Source organism: Thalassophryne amazonica, chromosome 9 (assembly GCF_902500255.1).
Source record: "Thalassophryne amazonica chromosome 9, fThaAma1.1, whole genome shotgun sequence".
In the NCBI taxonomy this organism is placed as follows: Eukaryota; Metazoa; Chordata; class Actinopteri; order Batrachoidiformes; family Batrachoididae; genus Thalassophryne; species Thalassophryne amazonica.
The window spans coordinates 63,969,698-63,995,171 of record NC_047111.1 but is presented as its reverse complement, the minus strand read 5'-3'; the positions used below and the strand labels follow the sequence as shown (position 1 = coordinate 63,995,171).

At 39.4% G+C, this 25,474-nt stretch overlaps 1 protein-coding gene across 1 annotated transcript in view; it reads left to right on the top strand.

Moving 5' to 3' along the window:
• The window catches only part of ubl3a (ubiquitin-like 3a), a 172,187-nt gene extending 154,659 nt beyond the window's left edge, over window positions 1-17,528 (top strand). The window contains exons 3-5 of the mRNA XM_034178215.1: window positions 2,019-2,105; window positions 8,780-8,857; window positions 15,934-17,528. Coding sequence (XP_034034106.1) covers window positions 2,019-2,105; window positions 8,780-8,857; window positions 15,934-15,986 — 218 coding nt within the window. The 3' untranslated portion in view covers window positions 15,987-17,528. The remainder of the gene's footprint in view (window positions 1-2,018; window positions 2,106-8,779; window positions 8,858-15,933) is intronic.
• The last annotated feature ends 7,946 nt before the right edge of the window (window positions 17,529-25,474 follow it).

Below are 25,474 nucleotides of genomic sequence, written 5' to 3'. Positions count from 1 at the left end.
AAACTTTACACCAACTCATTTTCTTGAAATTGAACATTTAAAAGATGTGTGTGTACGAGGTCTCTTAGATAATAAACCGACCCTTTTATTTTTTTTTTTAACTATATGGATTTGAATGACATGCGATTACACCAATCATGCTTGAACCCTCGTGCGCATGCATGAGTTTTTTCACGCGTCGGTGACGTCATTTCCCTGTGGGCAGGCCTTAAGTGAGATGTGGTCCCGCCCTCTCGGCTGAATTCCTTTGTTTCACACGCTGCTCGAGACGGCGCGCGTTGCTTTATCAAAATTTTTTCTGGACCTGTGAGGAATATCCGAGTGGACACTATTCGAGAAATTAAGCTGGTTTTTTGTGAAAAGTTTAACGGCTGATGAGAGATTATGGGGTGTTTCTGTCGGTGTAAGGACTTCCCACGGAGCGGGACGTCCTGCAGCGCTTCCAGGCACTGTCGTCGGCCTGTTTCGAGATGAAAACATCCTAATTTAAGGCTTAATTCACCCAGGACATCGTGAGAGAACAGAGAAGATTCAGAAGAGGCCGGCATGAGGAATTTGAAAACCATTTGTAGAATTCAGGCGTCTTTTAATGGCTTTCAACAAGTGAGTAACTGAGAAATTGTTTAACAGCTTGGGCATGTTCCAACTTGCCCGTTAAGGTTTCCAACGGAGGTGTTTTTCCTGTCGCGACCCCCCGCGGTCGGGTCCAGCCCGACATGCGACTCTGCCCGCACGTTCTTTCATTACAAAATGACCGTTAACAATGGAATGTCCGAATAAACTCCTCATGCCGACTTCTTCTGAAAGTTCTCTGTTCTCTGACGACTTACTGCGTCAACAGAGCCTGAAATGTGGAAGTTTTCAACTTGAAACGGCGAGACGCTGCCGCCTCGAAGCACAGATCGCCGTCAGGCGCCGTGGACCGTCCTTAAAGCGACACTACCAGACCAAAATCTCTCATCAGCTGTTAAAATTTTTACCGAAAACCAGCTGAATTTATTGAATGGTGTCCACTCAGTTGTGCCTTACAGTTTTGAAAAAATTTTTATCAAACAAAGCAACAGTCTCTCAGCCATTCCTAAACAATGAAAAAAATCGACGAGCGGGTGGACGACTCCTCACTCAAAGACTGCCCACAGGCGAATGACGTAACCGACAGGCGTGAAAAAACTCTTGCATGCCCACGAGGGTTCAAGCATGTCTGATGTAATCACACGTGATTCAAATCCATATGGTTTTTGAAAAAAATAATAAGGTCGGATACTTTTCTAATAGACCTCGTATATGTGTTTGTGTGTGCGCGCACGCGCTTGCAGTTGGTACAAAGTAAATGACTCGTTTAACATATGTTCAGTGTTAAGTCTATTTTTGAATGAGCCATTTAAGAGTAAATAGATTACAAGCACAAATAGGTCACAAAGGGTTAAACGAGATGGGACAGAGTAATGTATTTTGTCCTGTTCTCAAGGTTTTTTTTGTGGCATAGTCAGGAGATGAGAAATGTGTGTTTTAAAGAAGAGAGACAAAAAGGAAAGCGAACGTGCATGCACATTATCCTATATCAGACAGATCCAGAGCTTCTGGTCCTTCTGGTGATTTGTTCTGCGACTTCTACAGACAGGATTTCATGTACTTCAATATTGTAACAAGAGTTCTCAAAATGAGGTACTTGCAAACTGAAGTGTTCCACATACCTCCCCTAAAGGATACTTTGCAGTGCCGCTGTATGACAGTTTCATTTTCTGTGTACTTATGTGGCAATGTCAAAAGTCATCTATTGTTTCCTCACTGAAGCAGTGGAAGTTAGGTGTGTGCAGAAATATGATGCAGCTTTTCTCTATTCATGACTGTGTTCTGTTCCCCATACTATTGCTAGAGTGGAATGTTGTGCAGCTTTCAGAGCAAGTGGAAAAGGAGATAAGATGATAAGCAAGAAATGTTAAAGTATCAAACTACGTTCTTGACCTTGTTTATGCTCCCTAACTCTCTTCATGTGTGCCACCTTTCTTTATTTCCAGACTGGGAGGAAGAGCAGGTCAGCAGTCCGAACATCCTGAGGCTGATCTACCAAGGCCGCTTTCTTCACGGCAACGTAACGCTAGGAGGTGAGAAACTCTTAAAAAAAAAAAAAAAAAAGAGAGAAAAAAGTCAATGTGAGCTCATAGAAATGCACAGAAAATCACAGAAGTGTGTCGCTGGAAACTTCTTTGCTGTTCTCATCTTTTCCTGAGCTGTAGAACAGAGGTACCTCAGTGCTCTGGACAAGCCTGCTTTGACAGAGAGGGAGGAGAGAGGAAATACAGAAAAAGAGGAAAGCGGCTGCTCAGGAAAATACTGGCGTTTGAGTAGATCTCAGACAGTACAGGGGAGAGATGAAGAGAGAAATGGAAAGCAAGGCAAAGAGAGAGACAAAGGAGGAGAGTATTGAAAATAAGTGCCACACAGTTAACTACAGCACCTTGCAAAAGTATTCAGCCCCTTGGTGTTTCACACAGTTTAACTTATTTATGCCATTTCAAATACAAAAAGTAAATCAGGCTTCTCAGTATAAAAATGTCTAAAATTATCTACCTTAAACTCAAACTCAAAGCAAATCTCTACAACTTGTTATAAATTAATTAAAGATATAAAAGCCAAGTTGATGGGTTGCATAAGTAATGTGGTATAATACCTGTAAATAATCAGTTGTATTGCAGGTTTTCTTAAGACAAGTCAGGGAATGGATACATAAACATTTCCAAGTCACTGAATATGTCTTGGACTTTATTTACAATAGTTATGAAGAAATATAAACAGTATGGCACTCTATAATAAGTCTGTATGGAGTATACAGTTCTCAAAAACTCAGTGAGTGTGCAAGAAGGACAAGAGTGAGGAAAGACACCCAGACAACCCAGAAGAAATTATGTGGCTTATGTGGCTGTGATTGGAGAAATTGTGAATAGTGTATGTTTTGCATTTTGTATCATCAGTTCTATAGCTTCATGATGAAGAGGTATACAGGAGAATTTTCTTTCACCAAATCATCAGATCTAGGCTTGCATCTCAGATCAATCAATCAACTTTTTTCTTATATAGCGCCAAATCACAACAAACAGTTGCCCCAAGGCGCTCAGATGCACCTTCTGGCAAATTTTAGCTGAACTTTCAGGTGTCCTTGTTTTCAGAAAATCCTCCTCTACACCACTTCATCATGAAGCTGATTCTCAGTGTGGAATTTGCAGTTGGTAGGTGTTAATTGTAACTCTCAGTATGAGAGCCAAAGTGAAAGAGGCTATGATTAGTCTGCAAAAAGAAATAAACATATCAGACAGATAGCAAAATATTTAGAAGTGGCAATCCAACAATTTGGCACATTCTTAACAAGAAAGCAGTCACTGGAGAGTGAAGCAGCTCCTGAAGGCCTAGAAGACCACAGAAGACAACTGTAATGTCTTTTCAAGGCAAGACCATCCTGGAAGACTTAGGCATGTCCTTGTCAAAGTCTTCAATCAAGAGAAGCCTTCATGAAGGTACATACAGATAATTTAGCACAAGGTGAAAACAAGAGGTAACAGAAAACATGTTTTGCCAGAAAACATCTAAAAAAGCCTGACCAGTTCTGAATCCAGATACTTCAGAAAGATGAAACTATGTTTTTGTGCTAAAATGATGAGTGTGGAGAAATAAATATGGTGGCAGCAGTGTTGTGATGTGGCTGGCTGATGATGGAAGTAGTATAATGAATTCTGAAGTGTACAGAGATATACTCTTTGCTCAGATTCAGGCAAAAGCTGCCAAACTCATAGAATGGTGTGTCACAGTAGATAATAACTCCAAACAACTGCTACAACAAACCAAGAGCTTCTCAAAACAAAGAAAAGTAATATTCTTTAATAACCAAGTCAGTTACCTGACCTCAACCCAGTAGAGCATACTTTTCACTTACTGAAGATAAACTGAAGGCAGAAGGACCAATAAATGAGCAGTACCTGAAGTAGGCAACACTAAAGGCCAAACAAAGCATCTCAAAGGATGAAACATAGTATTTCGTGATGCCCACAGGTCATTCCATGTGAAATCATCAGATTTTCCAAAATCTTCCCAGGTCACCAACTCTGATTCTCAATATTTTATTTATTTATTTATTTTATTTTTTTTTTTTACAAGTACTCACATATGTCTGATGAACACATGCAAAATATTTCTGCTTAATTCCAAGTAGTTTTTTAGATATAATATTTTTAAATCAGGGTACCCACAATCCTATGTTACACTCTCAAATGCATTTTGAGCTTTCTTTCATTTTTAAAAGGCATTATCTCAGCTACAAATGCAGATACAAAGCTCAAATTTGGAAGACACCCTATTTGGGCACCCCAGATACAGTAGTAAATTTCAAAAATGGGATACAGAGCTAATTTTTCATTCTGTAGCATCACAAAAATGGCAGTTTGTCCATTCTCACAGAGTTGTACTAAAGAAGAGATTCAGTGGATAATCTTCATATTATAGAATATACATATCTGGGTTACTAGTTGTATGTATGTAAAACATTGTGGTCATAACTTGAAGGGTTTTTGAATTATTGACTCTTGAAAATCGAACATGATTGTAGAATGTCAAAAATAGGCCTCCAGTCTCTTTTTTATCTAGCTCAAATGCCTTCATAGTGGAAAAAAATTTGCAAAGTAGGGTACCGTAACATGGCGCGAATCAATTTTGAACCTGTATTTGCATATTCAGAAAGCAATAAATCAGCTCTGAATGGAAGCATAAAGCTCAAATTTGGTATTTACAATATTTGGTACCCCAAAATAATGGCTGAACTTTGAAAGACATATTACAGATATCAAAATTATCTCTGTTTACTCTGAGTACAGCTCTTCAAAACTTTGTAACAAAATTGCGTTGATGACCGAATTGCTAATTTTATGATGCCATGAAAGAAAAAATAAGCTCAGTAATTCGTGCCCACGAGTTCTAGACTTCATGTAGTCATTGACTGCAAATCCCTATGTTTACATTTCTTAGTTTGTCCAATTATTTTTGGCCATGGAAAACGAAGATACTGCATATAAAAATAGATGTAATTCCTAAACTGTACATGAGGAGAGAAAGATGGCTTCTACAGAGGCACACTTCTACCTAGCTTTCAGGCATTTTAATATACTTAACCTGATTTTTGATTTAACTGTGGTTAATGGTATTATAGTCATCCCAGAACCTTTTATACCCATCACAATACTGCCATCTGTCCGATAATTCTCTTTTCATTGATTTAACACATTTGCATGCTCAGAGAATCCTCTTAAAGTCGAGACAAACCTCCCAACAGTTTTGTAATTTTAATAGAGATACTACACTATAGTATCTGTGAGAACACACCACTTGACTACAAATCATTATCTGGGAATTACATATAGCATAACAGCAATGAAGTAGTTTAGTGTGTGACACTTTAGCCATTTTTAAAATGAATAATCTTATTCTTACAGTTTTGGGAAAAAATATTAGACCACCTTGACAATTTACTCTGAACAAAAATATAAATGCAACATTTTTGTTTTTGCTCCCATTTTTCAGGAGCTGAACTCAAATCAAATCTTTGTCATTTCCTATGTACACAAAAGGCCTATTTCTCTCAAATATGGTTCACAAATCGGTCTAAATTTGTGTTAGTGAGCACTTCTCCTTTACTGAGATAATCCGTCCCACCTCACAGGTGTGGCATATCAAGATGATGATTAGACAGACAGCATGGTTATTGCACAGGTGTGCCTTAGGCTGGCCAGAATAAAAGGCTACTCTGAAATGTGCAGTTTTATCACACAGCACAGTGCTGCAGAGTTTTGAGGGAGTGTGCAATTGGCAAGATGACTGCAGAAATGTCCACCAGAGTTGTTGCCCATGAATTGAATGTTCATTTCTTTGCCATAAGCAGTCTTTAATTGCATTTCACAGAATTTGGTGGTATATCCAACCGGCCTCACAACCGCAGACCGAGTTAACTTGCTGTTATAACTGTCAGTGCTTTATCTCAAATGTGGGAGTTTGTTCATTTACCAACACGCTTGGCTTTAACAGCTGTTAAATAACAGCTTCACAGAGCTCTCACGGGCTTAAAACAGTTTCAAAATGTTTGATGAAAAATGTTCAAAATGTTTCATGATGCTTTTCATCTAGATTTTAATGTTCAGTGGACAGATTTAAAAATTAAATGGTCTTGGAGCCAATAATATAATTATTAAAGAGGTCATGTTGTGAAAAATCACCTTTTACATAACATCTCCAAAGTCTCACAATTTTATGAGTATTTTTACTGATATTCTCCTGATTTAGATGAATTTATGTCACAGCTTGTTTAACACAGAAATAACCCAGATCATCTTTTAGACAATATCATTCCACAGAGCTCTCACTAAAGTGGTGAATGATCTTCTACTTACAATGAATTCGGACACCACTACGGTTCTGTTGCTGTTAGATCTCAGTGCTGCATTTGATACAGTGGATCATCATATTCTACTTGATAGGCTGGAAAATCATTTTGGGATTACTGGGAGTGCCCTTGCATGGCTAACGTGTTTTGTACAGTAACACTAACTCTAACCTTAGTGACATGAAATTTGGGGTTCCACAGGGGTCTGTCTTAGGCCCCCTGCTTTTCTCCCTTCATATAGCCCCCCTAGGGGAACATATTGCGGCGTTTTGGGATTACCTTTCACTGCTATGCAGATAATACTCAGTTATACATGCCGATAACTGCTGGTAGTTTCGTTCACATAAAATCTTTAGAAGATTGCCTTGCAGCAGTGAGAAGTTGGATGTCTAGAAACTTCCTACTTTTAAACTCTGATAAGACTGAAATGATGGTTCCTGGTCCAGTGAGACATCGGCATCAATTTGACCAGTTAATGCTCAGCCTCGGCTCGTGTGTCATACATCACACTGACAAAGTGAGAAACCTTGGGCTAATTTACGTTCTCAGGGTGCAGGATTACTTTGTGTCCCTAAGGTGAATAAGAAGTCTGCGGGTCACAGAGCTTTCTCTTATCGTGCCCTTGTTCTGTGGAATGATCTCCCTGCATCAGTAAAACAGTCAGATTCTGTGGAGATTTTCAAGTCCAGACTTAAGACGCACTTATTTTCCCTTTCATATGGCTAGCATACTGGTACCGTTTTGTTTTACGCTTTTTACTCTTTTAATTCATTTATTAGCAATTGGAGCGGGCTGCGGCCTCAACTTTACCTAAATTCTGGGTCTTTTAGTGAAGTTTAGGGCTAGTGGCCGGTGATCACCTTAGTATTTCTCTGTTTTTCTTGTTGTTTAATGCTAGCAAATTATACAGTATTTTTTGTCTTTCTGATGCCTGATTCTGTTTTTTTTCTCTCTGTTTAAGGAGCACCTCCATCCAGAGATGGGAGTTGTATTCATGTTGGTGATCCTCCTGTCCTGTGCACCAATAGCATTTCTTGTATTTTCGTCCGTGAATTGTTCTGTGAATTGTTCTGTAATTTATGTTTGTAGCATGGCCCAAGCAGAGGGTCACCCTTTTAAGTCTGGTCTGCTTGAGGTTTCTTCCTCAGAGGGAGTTTTTCCTTACCACTGTTGCTCTGGGGGTTGGTAAGGTTAGACCTTACCTGTGTGAAGCGCTTTGTGGCAACTCTGTTGTGATTTGGCGCTATATAAATAAAAATAAATTGAAATTGAATTTAATTGAAATCTCATTTTACCTGAGAATAACACACACACACACACACACACACACACATACATGCACACACAAAACAATACACTAATCTTTCCATCTGAAAATCACTAAGGGCCCTTGGGCAAGGTCCTTAATACCCAGTTGCTCCCAGTGTGAATAAACGGGCTACGCAATTTATTGTGGGGCCACTGCAATTTGCTTAACATTTTGTTTGTGAAAATGTAATTTGTCATTTGTAATTTATGTAGCTTGAGTGAAAATCTTTCTGTTGTATGCTGCCATCTAGTGAAGCGATTGATGTTTGACTTATTCAGATAAGAAATTGATACGATTGTCTTGCTTAATGTGTTTACTGAATGGGTCACCTTAATCATTATAAGAAAAATTGCCCCTCCTGAGAAATTTTTCAGCAGCCACCACTGGATTTATATCATTGTGTCAGTGCTCTATTGATGTACCGGATGTCTACACTCAGCAATGCCGTGTGATGGGGTGCCCAGGGTGTACCCTGTCTGTCACTCAAAGACAGCTGGGATACGCTCCAGGTCCTTAACTGGAATGAGGAGATTCAGAAAATGGATGGATGGATCTAAACTAATCTGCAACATAAGGAACTGACATAAGAAAGATAGAAAAAAGTTTAAAGTTGGTCACAGGACCTGTACAGAGCCTTTTTTAAGTATTAGTATCTTGTAACTGTTATCTGTTAAACATTTACGTGGAAATAAAGTAGACCATCTGGCTCACTTAATACACACTGATAAAATGGAAGATGTAAGGGAAAACAGAGTTTGAACATTTTTAGCCAGTTGTATATTCTTGGACAGTTCCAGTCCATCAGTATCCAGCAACAGCATTATCCAGCACTATTGTATAATGATTTGCTAAGAGCTTGTTTTTCAGGACGCTATGATGTACCTCAAGTATTTCCAGTGTAGTTTAATTGGTTATTTACTCTCAGGTAAACTTCCCCATCACAGTTGATAAGGTATACAGTGTATAATCACTGATAAGCCTCACTGAATAACATTTACAACCTGTCTTTCTCTCTCTTTCTGTGTGTCCTTCTTGCTTTCTCCCGCTAGCTCTCAAACTGCCCTTGGGGAAGACCACAGTGATGCACTTAGTTGCCAGAGAGACTTTGCCCGAGCCAAATTCCCAAGGTAACCAGCTCACCATCTCCCTTCTTTCTTTTCAGGAGGCCTTTTACACATTGAACAACTTTGAATGTTGTGCTTGCAGCACTCATTTATTTGTACTTAGTGCTTCTGTTATAAAAAAACAGTCACTATTGCACATATAATTGGCTCCCATAAATGTATCCCCAGGATACCACATGCTGTGCATAAATCACATTTTATGATGGGTCTAAATCGTAAATTTGGAGTAGAATGTGATTGTTTGTGGAAGCAGAGGGCACTGTCACAAACATACACTGAATGTAACCCGCACCTCAAACGTCAGGCAGATATCTACTGTAAATTCACTGGTTCTTCTTATGTTCTTCACTGTCAGTTCAGTTCATTGATATATATTTATATAATGCTATACTAGTGGTAAGCAGCAGGAAAATGGTGTGTTTTAAGATTGGTTTTGTCTTGGTGTATTCTCTCGTCTGTGTCCTTCATGCACCCAGTTTTTGAGGATGTGCCGCTCTTGTCTGAGTTAGTGCACCTTGTCATTGTTACATTTCTTAGGGCTCCTTCACACATAGTGCGAATAGGAACAGCTCGTATGAGCGCACCACGAAACATCGTGCTGACGAGCAGGCGTGCACGATGCCGGTGCAGTGGTTCATGGACGCGGGAACCCAGCTGCTGTGAAAATTAAAAAAAAAAAATGCATATCACCCACGGGATTCAAACACACGCTTTCCAAAAGCTCTGATTTCCAGTCAGAAACTTTACCACTGAGCACCATCACTGGCCTGTGAAAGGTGCAGGAAACTGCCTGATATCAGGAAGGACATGGATGTATTTAAAAAAATAATAAAACCACACACCATATAAAAACATTGCATTATATTGAATCCCTCTTATCAAGCGAACAATACAAATATGATCCGTATGTTCCTCTGTAGATGACCCATATTCACAAACGTACAGTCATGAAATGACATGAATGATTAACAGTTCTCTTGTCTCATCATGTCCACATCTGCTGGTGCGTGTCCAGCTGGCCCACGCATGTGTCCTGCCCAACATGCTTGTGTTGTGTATGGCACGCCACAGGACTGACACCGTGTCAAGTGAAACAGCTCACGTGGCTGACGTCACAACCGGATCACTTGCTGCGTATCATGATCTGACAGTCCATTTCGACCTGGGGGCAGCCTATCAATGGGCTGCAGTGTGCGTGCACGCTTGCTGCAGCCCGTCGCCACAGCAATATATGTTTTTATTTATGTTCACATGATGACAGCAAGCAGACACACGCGCATCACAGTGGGCAGTTGTTAGTCCGTGTCCGTCCAAACGCAGTACGTGTTGTCCAGCTGGGATGTCCAGAACAACAGTTCTCCACAGCCGCTTCTCTCGGCAGCCATGCCTCCTGTCAGTACAGCGCACAGACCAAAGCCACACTTGTGGGGCAGTGCACTGCCAGCACGACAGTGTTTGTCTGCTGACTATTGTCATGTTAATAGTGCGAATGGCCACACATTTTCTAAGTGCCATGCGAGCAGTGTTAGTTAGAGGGCTTGCGTGTCACCAGGAATTAGGCCGACACCTGCCGCAAGAGGGTTCACGGCGCACACTCTGTCTTTCAGCCGCTGGTATGCGCATGTAGTTGTAGCAACAGGTGTACGAGGCGTTGGAAGCAGCTATGATTCTACACGTTTTGCATATGATTCCTGCTTCATGCGCACTTTATGCACAAATGGACCAAATTTGCACTATGTGTGAAGGGGTCCTTACGCTTTACTTATTAAATATTCACAAGATATAACGCAAGGATTTTTGGATATTTGGATGATTTTCATTTTCTTCAATGTATCCACGCACTTTTTCCTGTCAGCATGATTCCATATTTCTCACTCATTTATGACGGAAGTATCCTCTGAATAAGATTAAATGAAGTAAAATGTGGGGAAAATCTGTTTATTAATGAGTTACATGTTTCACATACTTTTACAGTAACAACAACAAAACAAGCATCAGTTCAGTGTACATGAGTTGCGTTCTATTTCGTCATCAGCCGTATGACAAGGGCCCAGTTCCATAAAGCAGTGTAATCTTATTTAGTGGACTAAACTCACTTACTCGACTCATCTTTTGACGTTAGTCGTTGCGCAAAGCATTTAGTCAGTTAAATTTTTGTGTTACCAGACTGAAGTTTTTAGCCTGGTACAGATGAGGCTTGTCTTACTATAGTCAACAAAACGTAAGTGTTTTACCTCAAAAAATGTGGCTATCATGTACCACTACTTGATGGAGGAGGAAGGAAGGAGAGACTTGCGGTGGGAGCAGATGTTCGAGGCCGAGGTAGGGGGCGCTTCTCCTCTGCTGTTTGTTTGTAGCAGCCGGACGTACCCAGAAGTAAACAAAACTGTTGCGCATTGGAGGCGTTTCTTGGTAACGCCAGTTGCGAGGCTGCTGTGCCTGTGAAAATCATCGACTAATATAAGACGGCTAATCTACATGTTTCGCCATCAATGTGAAACGATTAGACGGATAATGTCCTCTAAGTAAGCTTAGTAGAATAAAAGATTTGACTCTGCTTTATAAAATTGGCCCTGGTGTTGTAGTATATAGGTCCAGACATGCACGGGAAGAGCATACTCATTTTGACATTTTTTTTAAAAATGTTGAAATTCTCTGATTTCAGCTTCTTACTAAGTATAAATATTTTCAGGTGTCTTTACTCCTCTCTGTCAGTAAACTGAATATCCTTGGGTTGTGGACACAACAAAACATTTGAGAACATCATCTTGGGATTTGAGAAACACTGATGCATATTTTTCACCATTTTCTAACATTTTATGGACCAAACAACTCATCAATTAACCCAGAAAATAGGCAACTGATTATTTGATAATCATTTTTATGAGAGTATATTTGAATCCAAGGTCGAAAATCGTTGGTGCTTCAGTGGTAAATGTTCTAAAGGACAATCAGAAAATAATCAGTTGACTAATAAAAAGTAAGTGTTGGATTAAGCGATTAATCAAAACAGTCATTGATAGATTAATCGTTTACAAAAATAATCATAAGTTGCTGAAGCAAAAGAAGCTGTAGGTCCTGTTATCTGTCTGTACGTGATTGGATTCCACTATGTGCATGCCTGTGGACACTCAGGGACAGAGTATACGGAAAGCATGCATTCTTCAGGTCACATTTGGATAAATGAATGTCTTATTCATGTGAAATGTGCTTGTTAAGGGGTTGATTAAGGGGTTAATTGGACCAAATGTTACTATTTATCTGTTGCACTCCACATAACAGTACTCCTGAATACGTCTTATAACGTCGTTGTTCCTTAATTAACACACACTCTTAAACTGTGACATCGGATCCACCGTACTTTCTGTGTGTTTCTACCTCAGTTTTTCTTATCGTTTGTTTTCTTTCTTTTGACCTACCTGGCTGTTATGACAACTGAAATTTCCCTTCGGGGATTAATAGTCTGTCTGGTTGTTTGTTCGTTTTTTGTTAGAATAAGTGTGATGTTTTTGGACCAGATCCCACATTAACGTCACGTTATTATTGAACCAGGATTCTCTTAATCTATGCGCATCTTCGTTTGCTTAGACAGCTTTTACACTTACGTTTTGGACCTGTGATGACTTCTACAGTAGTTTGTAGCCCTTTTGAATGATATGGGATACCAGTTAATCAATCCCAAGAAAAAGTGGACCACTGGAATGTTGCTGTATATGTGTGGTCATCTTCCATTTCTGACAATTACTGCTGTGAAAATGGCTCACGCTGTGTCGTAATACTAACAGTTTTATTAAAATAGTGTTGCCACTTTGACTACTTAACACAGAGGACAGCCACATTGCAAAGTATTCTGGGCAAGACAAGTGTGTTAAGTTCAACAGTATTGCCTGCTGAACGAAAGCTTCAAGATGTAAAATTTTTATTCCCGCAGGAGATTAAATTTAATCATGGATGAAGAAATGCATGAAAAAGTGTATTTTTCAAAGACTTATTGAAGTCTCAAATGACTGAACAGCATATTTCTTTTGTCAGTACTCATTCTACAACACCGCTGATTCAGCACGACTCAAATGGAGCAGTTTCCCCCATTTCATCATGTTTGTGTGTCAGGCTTCTTATGTTTTATCATCAAACATAGTTCTCTGTGCTGAAGCTGCTTTAGGTTGTTTTGAACCCTTTACAGTGCTTCACTTTATAATTCTGTAGAAATTTTGAAATTAAAGTTTGATTTGCTTTGGCCACAGACAGCTGTTGTTTCTTTTCTTTCCTCCTGTTCAGCATTACATTTTTTAAAAAGAAATCATTGTGCATTACTCTTGTGCCTCTCAATAAGCTGTAGAGTTAAACAAACAAAAAAGTAATAAATGTTAAAAGCCCATAAACTCTGAGATAATAATCATTTTTACAGTACTAGGTAATAACACCTTGTGATTTTGAAGACCATAACGGCTATGGCAGTCTGACATTTTACCCCAATGACTTTGCCCTTCTCCCAAATGATTGACCTCTGGTGAACCTTGGCAAGGAAGTTCTGGAAATCCAGCTGCCATATTTGATCTGAATTGAGTTGAAAATTAGATTCCTTGACTGTTATTAAAATCTCTTTTTAATGGCAATTTTCATACCAAGTTCAGTAGAAATCAGCTAAATGACCTGGGAGAAGCAGGCCAACAGACAGAGAAACAAAACCTTGACTTGAATGATTGACCTTAGGCAAAATGTGTGCTAGGTTTGATGCCAGAGTGAAAAATTATCATTCTGACATTAGATCTTGCTGACCATGCTGGGCATTTCTCTGGTTGACTCTTCACCCACATATCAAGTTGGATGGAAATTGGTCCAGGCACCTCGGAGGAGTGGTGGAAGAAGCACACAAAATTTATATATATATTTGGCTTTGTCATTTTTATAGCATAATGTCTGAGAAGTGACGTTGACTGGAAAGATAATTGTTTTCCATAATCAATCAATCAATCAATCAATCAATTTTTTTTATATAGCGCCAAATCACAACAAACAGTTGCCCCAAGGCGCTTTATATTGTAAGGCAAGGCCATACAATAATTATGTAAAACCCCAACGGTCAAAACGACCCCCTGTGAGCAAGCACTTGGCTACAGTGGGAAGGAAAAACTCCCTTTTAACAGGAAGAAACCTCCAGCAGAACCAGGCTCAGGGAGGGGCAGTCTTCTGCTGGGACTGGTTGGGGCTGAGGGAGAGAACCAGGAAAAAGACATGCTGTGGAGGGGAGCAGAGATCGATCACTAATGATTAAATGCAGAGTGGTGCATACAGAGCAAAAAGAAAAAGAAACAGTGCATCATGGGAACCCCCCAGCAGTCTACGTCTATAGCAGCATAACTAAGGGATGGTTCAGGGTCACCTGATCCAGCCCTAACTATAAGCTTTAGCAAAAAGGAAAGTTTTAAGCCTAATCTTAAAAGTAGAGAGGGTGTCTGTCTCCCTGATCTGAATTGGGAGCTGGTTCCACAGGAGAGGAGCCTGAAAGCTGAAGGCTCTGCCTCCCATTCTACTCTTACAAACCCTAGGAACTACAAGTAAGCCTGCAGTCTGAGAGCGAAGCGCTCTATTGGGGTAATATGGTACTACGAGGTCCCTAAGATAAGATGGGACCTGATTATTCAAAACCTTATAAGTAAGAAGAAGAATTTTAAATTCTATTCTAGAATTAACAGGAAGCCAATGAAGAGAGGCCAATATGGGTGAGATATGCTCTCTCCTTCTAGTCCCCGTCAGTACTCTAGCTGCAGCATTTTGAATTAACTGAAGGCTTTTTAGGGAACTTTTAGGACAACCTGATAATAATGAATTACAATAGTCCAGCCTAGAGGAAATAAATGCATGAATTAGTTTTTCAGCATCACTCTGAGACAAGACCTTTCTGATTTTAGAGATATTGCGTAAATGCAAAAAAGCAGTCCTACATATTTGTTTAATATGCACTTTGAATGACATATCCTGATCAAAAATGACTCCAAGATTTCTCACAGTATTACTAGAGGTCAGGGTAATGCCATCCAGAGTAAGGATCTGGTTAGACACCATGTTTCTAAGATTTGTGGGGCCAAGTACAATAACTTCAGTTTTATCTGAGTTTAAAAGCAGGAAATTAGAGGTCATCCATGTCTTTATGTCTGTAAGACAATCCTGCAGTTTAGCTAATTGGTGTGTGTCCTCTGGCTTCATGGATAGATAAAGCTGGGTATCATCTGCGTAACAATGAAAATTTAAGCAATACCGTCTAATAATACTGCCTAAGGGAAGCATGTATAAAGTGAATAAAATTGGTCCTAGCACAGAACCTTGTGGAACTCCATAATTAACTTTAGTCTGTGAAGAAGATTCCCCATTTACATGAACAAATTGTAATCTATTAGACAAATATGATTCAAACCACCGCAGCGCAGTGCCTTTAATACCTATGGCATGCTCTAATCTCTGTAATAAAATTTTATGGTCAACAGTATCAAAAGCAGCACTGAGATCTAACAGAACAAGCACAGAGATGAGTCCACTGTCCGAGGCCATAAGAAGATCATTTGTAACCTTCACTAATGCTGTTTCTGTACTATGATGAATTCTAAAACCTGACTGAAACTCTTCAAATAGACCATTCCTCTGCAGATGATCAGTTAGCTGTTTTACAACTACCCTTTCAAGAATTTTTGAGAGAAAAGGAAGGTTGGAGATTGGCCTATAATTAGCTAAGATAGCTGGGTCAAGTGATGGCTTTTTAAGTAATGGTTTAATTACTGCCACCTTAAAAGCCTGTGGTACATAGCCAACTAACAAAGATAGATTGATCATATTTAAGATCGAAGCATTAAATAATGGTAGGGCTTCCTTGAGCAGCCTGGTAGGAATGGGGTCTAATAAACATGTTGATGGTTTGGATGAAGTAACTAATGAGAATAACTCAATCCACTGTTTATCACTGCAGAGCTCCAGATTTTGAATTTCCATATGTTATTTTATTATATAATTTATTTTAACCATCAGATTTGAGATTTGAAAGTGTGTTTTTGATTCTGCCTTGTTTGCTGCTTGTGTCTTCTCAGGTCAGAGGAATCGAGAGAAAACCGGGGAGAGTAACTGCTGTGTCATTCTGTAAACACACGCCTCTGCCTTCAGCCCTTCATCAGAACCGTCATCTTGCTCACCCTCAGTGTAACGTCCTGGACGTAACAAGCTTGTCCCCTGGAAGCTCCCCACACTGGATTTGCTCACAGACAAATGCGCTCGCTCTCTCTCTCTCTCTCTCTCTCTCTCGTTTCTGTCAATTGCTCACATACATAGAAAGACAGCAGGTGCTGATCTAGGACACAGAATGGGCACTGAGATATTGATTGACACATTGTAACTAAAAACTAGTGAAAAAGAATTACATTTGCATGTATTTTTCTTTGTTTGCACACCTCATGAAACTGTCACACGCATATGTGTATAATACCTCTCGCCATCCTCAGCTGGTCTTCTATATTGACGGTTTTGAGCTGGTTGTCATGGTAATACTGTGCCCAGGTTTGTGTGTGGCCTTGTGTTTTATTTGTTATTGTTGAGATTACACACTAACAGCTCCACATCCAACCACACACACACCTTTGTGATCTCTGATGGTCCAGTGGATGAAGCTTAGACAGGCCCAATTAGAAAACTCAAACCTGGACACACAAATTCACAATCTCACACACACATCCTTTTTTTTTAATGCCCTCCTCTGAATGTGCCCTTAAAGTGCACAATAGAGAAATACATTTTTGTATATTTGTTGGGAGAGTGCTTTACAAACAAACAAATGCAAAATCCTCTTCATGCTTCAGCCAATCAAAACCGAGCAAACAAACAAGCAGCCAGCGTTGGTCTTTCAGGTCATTTGTTTGTCCATGACTTTTGACCGATCAGTGTTGTGATTTATCAAACACCATTTTTAGATTTCTTTCCTCGACATTGCACCATCCCCTTCCCATATTTTGCATCTGTTCGAGAAATAAGGGAAGAAAATTCCTTCTAACCGCTGCTGCCCATACAGGACAAATTAACTTGGGATCATGATAACACCCACCCCACCACCCCTGGTTTTGTCTTAATGTTTCCTCTCTCTAATCTGTTTCTGCATTAATAAATTAATTTTGCACAACTGAAGCATGTGCATCATCATCATCAGATTAATACAGTGTATAAAAACATGTTTTACTTTGTATTTTGGAAGTAATGATCCAAACTAAGGTAACATGTAGACTATATTTAATATGAATCTTATCTAGAACTGATGACTCTAGAACTTGTTGATATACAGTATATTGGTGTTTAGTCTGATTGCGTGTATGGTTAGCTTCTAGCCAGTTCACGGTCACTCGCTGACCACGTTCTTGTGCTTAATAGCAGCAAAACCTAATCATCCACTGACTGGATTTTCATTTTCTTCTTTTCTGCTATTTCATTATTTGTTTATAATTTAATGTAATCCTTTTTTTTCTTTAAAGAATTGCTTTGTAACAGCAGTAGGTCTTTAAAAATATTGTTTATATCAATCAGGGTTCAAATCTGTACAGAGAATTCAAACAAATGTAAATAGCTCTCTAATGCTCCCTGTACCCCCTCCAAACTTCAAATAGAGTACATCTGTAAACTAAATAAAGGTTATTGAAGTGCACTGTCTTTGTCTTATTGCACATAAAACATACATCTGTGTAACACTTTATTTTGACAGGCCACTGTGGACACAGAGAAGTGAATTTTATCAGCAGATACCCAACAGGGAGATTTTCAGCATGCTGTTAAATCTGCTGAGGCTAAACAAATAGTAAACTGGACGGCCACTCTGGTAACATATGAGGATCAAAACTCATAATCTCAGTGTGTTTAAAAAATAAAAATCTTTAAATTTCTTGGCTTGATCCCAGTTGGGCCATTATTTTTAAATGGGTCATATCAAACTTCTTTTCTGCACACATACTCGTAAGCCATACATTAGGGTCTTTGTTTTTTTGTTACACAGGGAATCTTGCTGGGTCTGGTGAACCCATTGCATTTTAGGGCCCTGTCCCACTGGGGAGAGGATCAATTGCGCATGAATTGAGTATACAAATTGCGGGTGTTCGTTGTCGTCCGCAACAAAAATGGCCAAAAATGACAAATGTCCCAGTATGAATCACGGAGATATTAATAATATGTAGCAAATATATGATGAACAATCATGGTTATATAACGCATGTAGTGAGGAAACTGATCCAACACATTGAGATTATCACGGCAGTGTTACGGGTGTATTATGAATGCATCGCGCACGTGTTGTGCGTGCACAGCATCTGCATTGCAGTCATAAAATAAGCGCACTCGGGCCGTCAGCATCACTATTCACACCAACAATGCAGTCTCTGGAGTATTTGCTGGACTTGGACAAGTTGATCACAGAGTTAATGTTCTTGTTGTCATGCGAGGATTAACTGTTCATGTTTGTGGAGCGGGAGGGGGGAACCCGCTGGGGGGGGTGAGATGGGTTTTTTTTTTTTGAAAGCCTCACAGAAAACAGACTTCAGCGTGAGTTGTGGCTATAAACAGCAACTCTTCCTTTTGTTGGTGTTAAATAAAAGCCCTGGATTGCAGCAGCTATTACGTCTTTGTGGATTTACACAGCTGGACCGGCACTGACTGGCAGGTATGTCGCTTTCTGCCAAATATACAACCCCTGGCAAAAATTATGGAATCACCGGCCTCAGAGGATGTTCATTCAGTTGTTTAATTTTGTAGGAAAAAAAACAGATCACAGACATGACACAAAACTAAAGTCATTTCAAATGGCAACTTTCTGGCTTTAAGAAACACTATAAGAAATCAGGAAAAAAAAATTGTGGCAGTCAGTAACGGTTACTTTTTTAGACCAAGCAGAGGGAAAAAAATATGGACTCACTCAATTCTGAGGAATAAATTATGGAATCACCCTGTAAATTTTCATCCCCAAAACTAACACCTGCATCAAATCACATCTGCTCGTTAGTCTGCATCTAAAAAGGAGTGATCACACCTTGGAGAGCTGTTGCACCAAGTGGACTGACATGAATCATGGCTCCAACACGAGAGATGTCAATTGAAACAAAGGAGAGGATTATCAAACTCTTAAAAGAGGGTAAATCATCACGCAATGTTGCAAAAGATGTTGGTTGTTCACAGTCAGCTGTGTCTAAACTCTGGACCAAATACAAACAACATGGGAAGGTTGTTAAAGGCAAACATACTGGTAGACCAAGGAAGACATCAAAGCGTCAAGACAGAAAACTTAAAGCAATATGTCTCAAAAATCGAAAATGCACAACAAAACAAATGAACGAATGGGAGGAAACTGGAGTCAGTAAAGCCAGAAAGTTGCCATTTGAAATGACTTTAGTTTTGTGTCATGTCTGTGATCTGCTTTTTTCTACAAAATTAAACAACTGAATGAACATCCTCCGAGGCCGGTGATTCCATAATTTTTGCCAGGGGTTGTAGTGTCAGGTTCCCAAGATTGGGGACAGAGAGTGAAATGTGTGGGAATGTGGGTGCAGTCCCCGCACAATGTTGCAACCTTGTGAGGGAACAATGAGTGCTCACACCTGCTTTGCTCTGCTCTGCTCCGCTCCACTCACTCACTCACTCACTCACAGGCCCAGAGAGCAGAAAGGGAAAATGAGAGTGCACAGCACCTATGATTTCCACACTTTCACTAGCCCCGGGTCCAGTGGACCCAAAGACCCTGTATGTAATATAAATTTGAAGGGGGGTAGTATACAGGGGGTGTCATTGAAAATGTTATCTGATTTATGTTCCTCACAGAAAATGAGCCAAGGCCAATGAATCTTAGTTTGAAAAAATATATATATTTGTATAATTTTTCTTAAGCTAAAAACTGAAAAGGTGGATGGAAGGTGGGTGGAAAAAGAATATATTAATTGAATTATACTTGATGGAAGTCCTTTGATCCAGTCATTATTCTGCTCATGATAATTTTGAAAACATCAGTGCAAGGCCAGTAATATGTTTTTCATATATTCAATGAAAAATAATGCCAAATATCTTCATGATTTCTGCGCATCTCACAGTTGTCGGTTTTGTTTTATGAGCAATGATGACGTGTGTGTGTGTTCCCGCCTATGTAAGGTGGAATTGAATTTTGTAGCATTTTGTTGGGACCTGACAGAATCACTGCTCCACTATAGCAGTATTCGTAACCACACCTCATTTTAAGACCATTACACCCACTGGCACACATGCATGTACTGCATGTGCTAGTTACACAACGTGGCCGGTGGACATGAAAGTGGTGAAGGAGAAATGACTTACGCTGTGCTCTGGATGTCAGACAGGATGCTTGGGCTCGAACCAGTGGCCAAAGCTGACAACTGACTGTCTTTGCTGGTCGTTGTCTGTGGAGGATCTTCAATCAATCAATCAATTTTATTTATATAGTGCCAAATCACAACAAACAGTTGCCCCAAGGCGCTTTATATTGTAAGGCAAGGCCATACAATAATTACGTAAAAACCCCAACGGTCAAAACGACCCCCTGTGAGCAAGCACTTGGCGACAGTGGGAAGGAAAAACTCCCTTTAAACAGGAAGAAACCTCCAGCAGAACCAGGCTCAGGGAGGGGCAGTCTTCTGCTGGGACTGGTTGGGGCTGAGGGAGAGAACCAGGAAAAAGACATGCTGTGGAGGGGAGCAGAGATCAATCACTAATGATTAAATGCGGAGTGGTGCATACAGAGCAAAAATCTTCAATAAGGAATGATGTTGTACTTGCGTTATGAGGGAATGTCAATTGTACCCTGATGGCCATGTGACGTGCTTTGCCGTGCATGATCCTTCATTCATCAAACTGACACACTGGCATCAACAATGGACGATCAAAATATGATTACGTAAAGAAGACCTCTGTTAGTGCACATTCAAACTGCACAAAGCAACAGAGGTTTACTGCAAATACAGCCAACAGTAAAATGATGGTCACAAGATGCTTTTAAGAAACTTGTACAGGTTTTACGACAGTCTGCAGGATAAAGTGCAACAGGGAAAGCAATGTACAAGATATAGTACCTCCCGGAATGCTGACTGTGGTTTTACTAAAGCATTTTACCTCATGCACTTCCTCACTGAGAAACGCTGACCAGACAAGAGATGTCAGTTCTGAAAATAAAAAATAAATAATACAGTTTTCAGGGGTTATTCTCCCTTTGGAAAATAAGCAGTGCATCCAAATCAATGCTTAAAATGTTACCGGTGCAAGGAAAAAACCCAAATCATTTATTCATATACACAGTACCAGTCAAAAGTGTGTTGACTGGTACTGTGTATACAGTGCATTCGGAAAGTATTCACAGTGCTTCACTTTTTCCACATTTTGTTATATTGCAACCAGTGTTGGCAATGTAACTTTGAAAAGTTACCTTATACAGTTACATTTTACAGTTACTTTATACAGTTACTTCATTAGCAGCTGCGGACAACTTGTTGACAGCTGCTGAATGTAATTAATAGAATAACTCATAATCTAACTTGGTTATTTTTAAGATTTAGTACTCAGCAAAGTAACTATTAGTTACTTTGCTGATTGCTCAATCTTAAGAGTAACCAAGTTAGATTACTAGTTACCTTATTAGTTACATTACTTATTAGTTGCAAGTTTTCAGCAGATGCTAATAAAGTAATTGCATAAAGCTGCTAATGAAGTAACTGCATAAAGCAACTAAAAAAGTAACTTGTCAAAGTTACTTTCACAACACTGATTGCAACCTTATTACCTCCGCCACTGAAGTTAGGGTTCATGTTTTCGCCCGTTTGTTTGTCTGTCTGTTTCTTAACACCCTAGAGCCCACAATTTTTCATATATATCGTTATGAAATTTTTACTGAAGATTCATATCCTGATAGGCAAGAACTAATTCAGTTTTCAAGGTCAAAGGTCAAATTAAGGAAAAATCTTGGAAAAATGAAAAAAATGCTATCTTTAATATTGAATGAATTTTCACAAATTCACAACTCTGTTAAAAAGTTAAAATTTCTTTCATACTTGAGATCCTTATGTAGGATGGTATTCTTTATCAATTGACATTTAATTTCTGTGAAAATTATCTGAAAAAGAATTCAGAAACTGAAAAAAAAACCCCAACAAAAATCTGACACCACCACAAAAACAACTACAATTAAGTGCATGAATTAAATTCATATTCCTGACATTTCATCACAATTTAGCTTATGAAAAGCCACGTCTAACAGCACTTTGTCCTTGAAAACTTTTCCAAGGTAAAATTTTGTGGAATTGGACACTAGTGTTGGTGGAGGTTTGTACTCTATGAATGCAGTGTTCTAGTTCCACAATCGAGTAAATGTATTTTTTTTCCCCTCAAAATTCTACTCACAACACCCCATAATAACAACATGAAAAAGTGTTTTTGAAATGTTTGTAAATTTATTAAAAATGAAAAATTAAGAAATCACAACTAAGAAAACAGAATTCTCTGGTCTGATGAGACAAAGATTGAGCTCTTTGGCGTGAATGTCAGGCGTCATGTTTGGAGGAAACGAGGCACCATCCCTACAGTGAAGCATGGTGGTGGCAGCATCATACTGTGGAGATGTTTTTCAGTGGAAGAAACTGGGAGACCAGTCAGGATTGATGGAAAGATGAATGCAGCAATCTACAGAGACATCCTCGATGAAAACCTGCTTCAGAGCGCTCTTGACCTCAGACTGGGGCGACAGTTCGTCTTTCAGCAGAACATGACCCTAAGCACACAGCCAAGATATCAAAGGGGTGGCTTCAGGACAACTCTGAATGTCCTTGAGTGGCCCAGCCAGAGCCCAGAACTGAATCTGATTGAACATCTCTGGAGAGATCTGAAAGTGGCTGTGCATTGATGCTCCACATCCAACCTGATCGAGCTTGAGAGGAATGGGAAAAAACTGCCCAAAGATAGGTGCATCAAGCTTGTGGCGTCATATTCAAGAACACTTGAGGCTGTAATTGCTGCCAAAGGTACATCAAGAAAATATTCCGCAAAGAGTGTGAGTACTTATGTACATGTGATTTCTTGTTGTTTTTTATTTATTTTATTTTTAATAAATTTGCAAAAACAACAACAAAAAAACAAAAAACCCTAACCTTTTTTTCATAGTCATTATGGGGTGTTGTGAGTAGAATTTTGAGGCTAAAAAATGAATTTGCTACATTTTGAAATAAGACTGTAACAAAAGATATATATATAATATATATATATATATATATATATATATATATATGTGTGTGTGTGTGTGTGTGTGTGTGTGTGTGTGTGCGTGCATGTACATGCACTCAAAGAATATTACACACTATTTAAAATGTGACTGCTCTGCTCTGAGCCATGAATATACCGTTTGTATGTGCTGCCATCTTCTGTCCAAACGTGTACAGCATGATTACATCCACCAGCACTGTGAAACGACATCAAGCACTCTGGATCTGACTTGAAACAAACTGGAGTGCATCATATCACAAAAATAAGTTTGGAGTTCTGTTAGAAATTTTAAATACTCAATGTATTTTAAATTAAACTGATTCTTTATGTTCACCTTATATATATTCAGTGTAAGCAGTTTGCCTCCTTCAACTCCTTTTGGAGTTGCATCAGGAAGGGCATCCGGTGTAAAACTTGTGCCAAATTTCCATGTGGATCCATACCGCTGTAGTGAACTTGATAAAAAACTGGTGCTGCCAAAACTATGATGACTGTACACAGTTGTGGTGTATCATAGGTTAATAAAGTGATGTGTGTGTGTGTGTGTGTGTGTGTATATATACACAGTGGATAACTTGGAAACGGGTGAGCAGATTTTCACCACACCTTGTGTCTCCACATGATTCATTTTAGAGCAGATAAGTCAAAGGTCAAGATTGAAGGCACAAATAATATTGCCTGAAAACATTTTTTCCAGGATATCACCACAGCCAGTTGGGCTGGAGAGACATTGTAAAGCTTATATCAGTCAGTAAAGAATTCATAATCAAATGATGTGCGTTCAGGTTTGACAATGACATCATGTTGCCAAATAAATAAATAAATAAATAAAAATACCCAAAACAAAACAACACATTTTTTTCAGGACAGCTAAACTGCTAATATTGCTCGAGAGATAATACAAAGCTTACTACGATCATTTGGTACGAGTGATGTTATTTCATCATGTGACTAAAGTCCAAAGTCTAGCAGAGCCAAAACACTGGAGGATGGAGAAGGATCTGTACCAAATCAACGTGCAGATGTACCTTGATTTGCTATGGACACAGAGTGTAAACAACAAACATACAAACAAGGGAACTGCTGAAAGTACTTACAATGTTATTGCAGAATAAATCAAAGCAAATCAAAGGATGCACTCCTTTAAAGCACTGCTGGACATCATTGTGTCATGGAGAAAAAGCTGTTCAAACACATGAATGATAACCGTGCACGGATGTCGGCGCAGAGGACAAATAGATCATATAAGCAAGGATGATATACTGGACATGGAAGATAGGACAAGGAATTTCCACAGTCTAGTCACATGGATAATAACAGGATATTAAGAGTTGAACACTTTTGTACAAAAGTGTCAATCATCTTCAGCTGTGAGTGGCCACTTCAGTGAGATACCAACTGTGACACTCTTCCTCGTTCATGTGTTTGGTCGCTAATTGGGGTCTCCAACTGCTCTCTAAAAGTCACACCCAGTGAGCTAGGACCTTACTGAAGGAGACTCACGAGGAGTACCACTTGCATTGTGAGGAAATGTCATTTTGCTCATGTGGTGTGTTTCTCTGTGCATTGATCTAGCTGAGTTTTGAGGACTTCAGCAGCTGGGTCCATGGACATCCATGTCTCACCTGGCTGCTGCAGATACGCATACAGTTACTTTTGAGATCTGGAGATGGGCTGGTTGTCTGACTGGGTGCTTGCCATCCAGCAGTCGTTCTCAGTCTTTTTACAGTGAGTACCATCTTACACCCCTGTCCCACAGGACACTGTTCTACTATGATCCCCCCTGATCCAGATAAAGTGTAAAAAAGGGATGAAATGGCTTACTCCATAGCCTTCTATCAGCCTGGCTTATAAAATGCAGATCTGGTAACTGGCTGGCTTGTAAAGCGCATACCTGGCAACCGCTCAAAACCTAAAGTAAAGTTGCACCCGGCTGCGTTCTCAGGCAGTACTGCAACAAACGCTGCTTTTGATTTTTACCCAGATGGAATACAACCAAACAAGTTTCAAGCTGTAATAACTATAGGACTACCCTGTTTAAAGATGTCTGAACATGACTGAAGATGCTAAGACTACGAATACCTAGAAGTGATGGCAGTTTGGTGAATTGGATGAAATCTTTGAACAGCTTGAAAATTTCACCCTGATTTCAAAACTGGTGCAGATACTGTGTAAACCAAGTTTGTTTAAGATTCACAAAAGATGGATCAAGGAGTTACTATGATGCTTCAAAATGCACCTCGATTTGCTATTCGGAAAGAAATGGGAAGGGATGGTGCTCTGTCGAATAGGGGTATTATACTGCTTTCTAAGTACCACCATTTCAACCAGAATAAGTCATCTTACAGTTTCAAG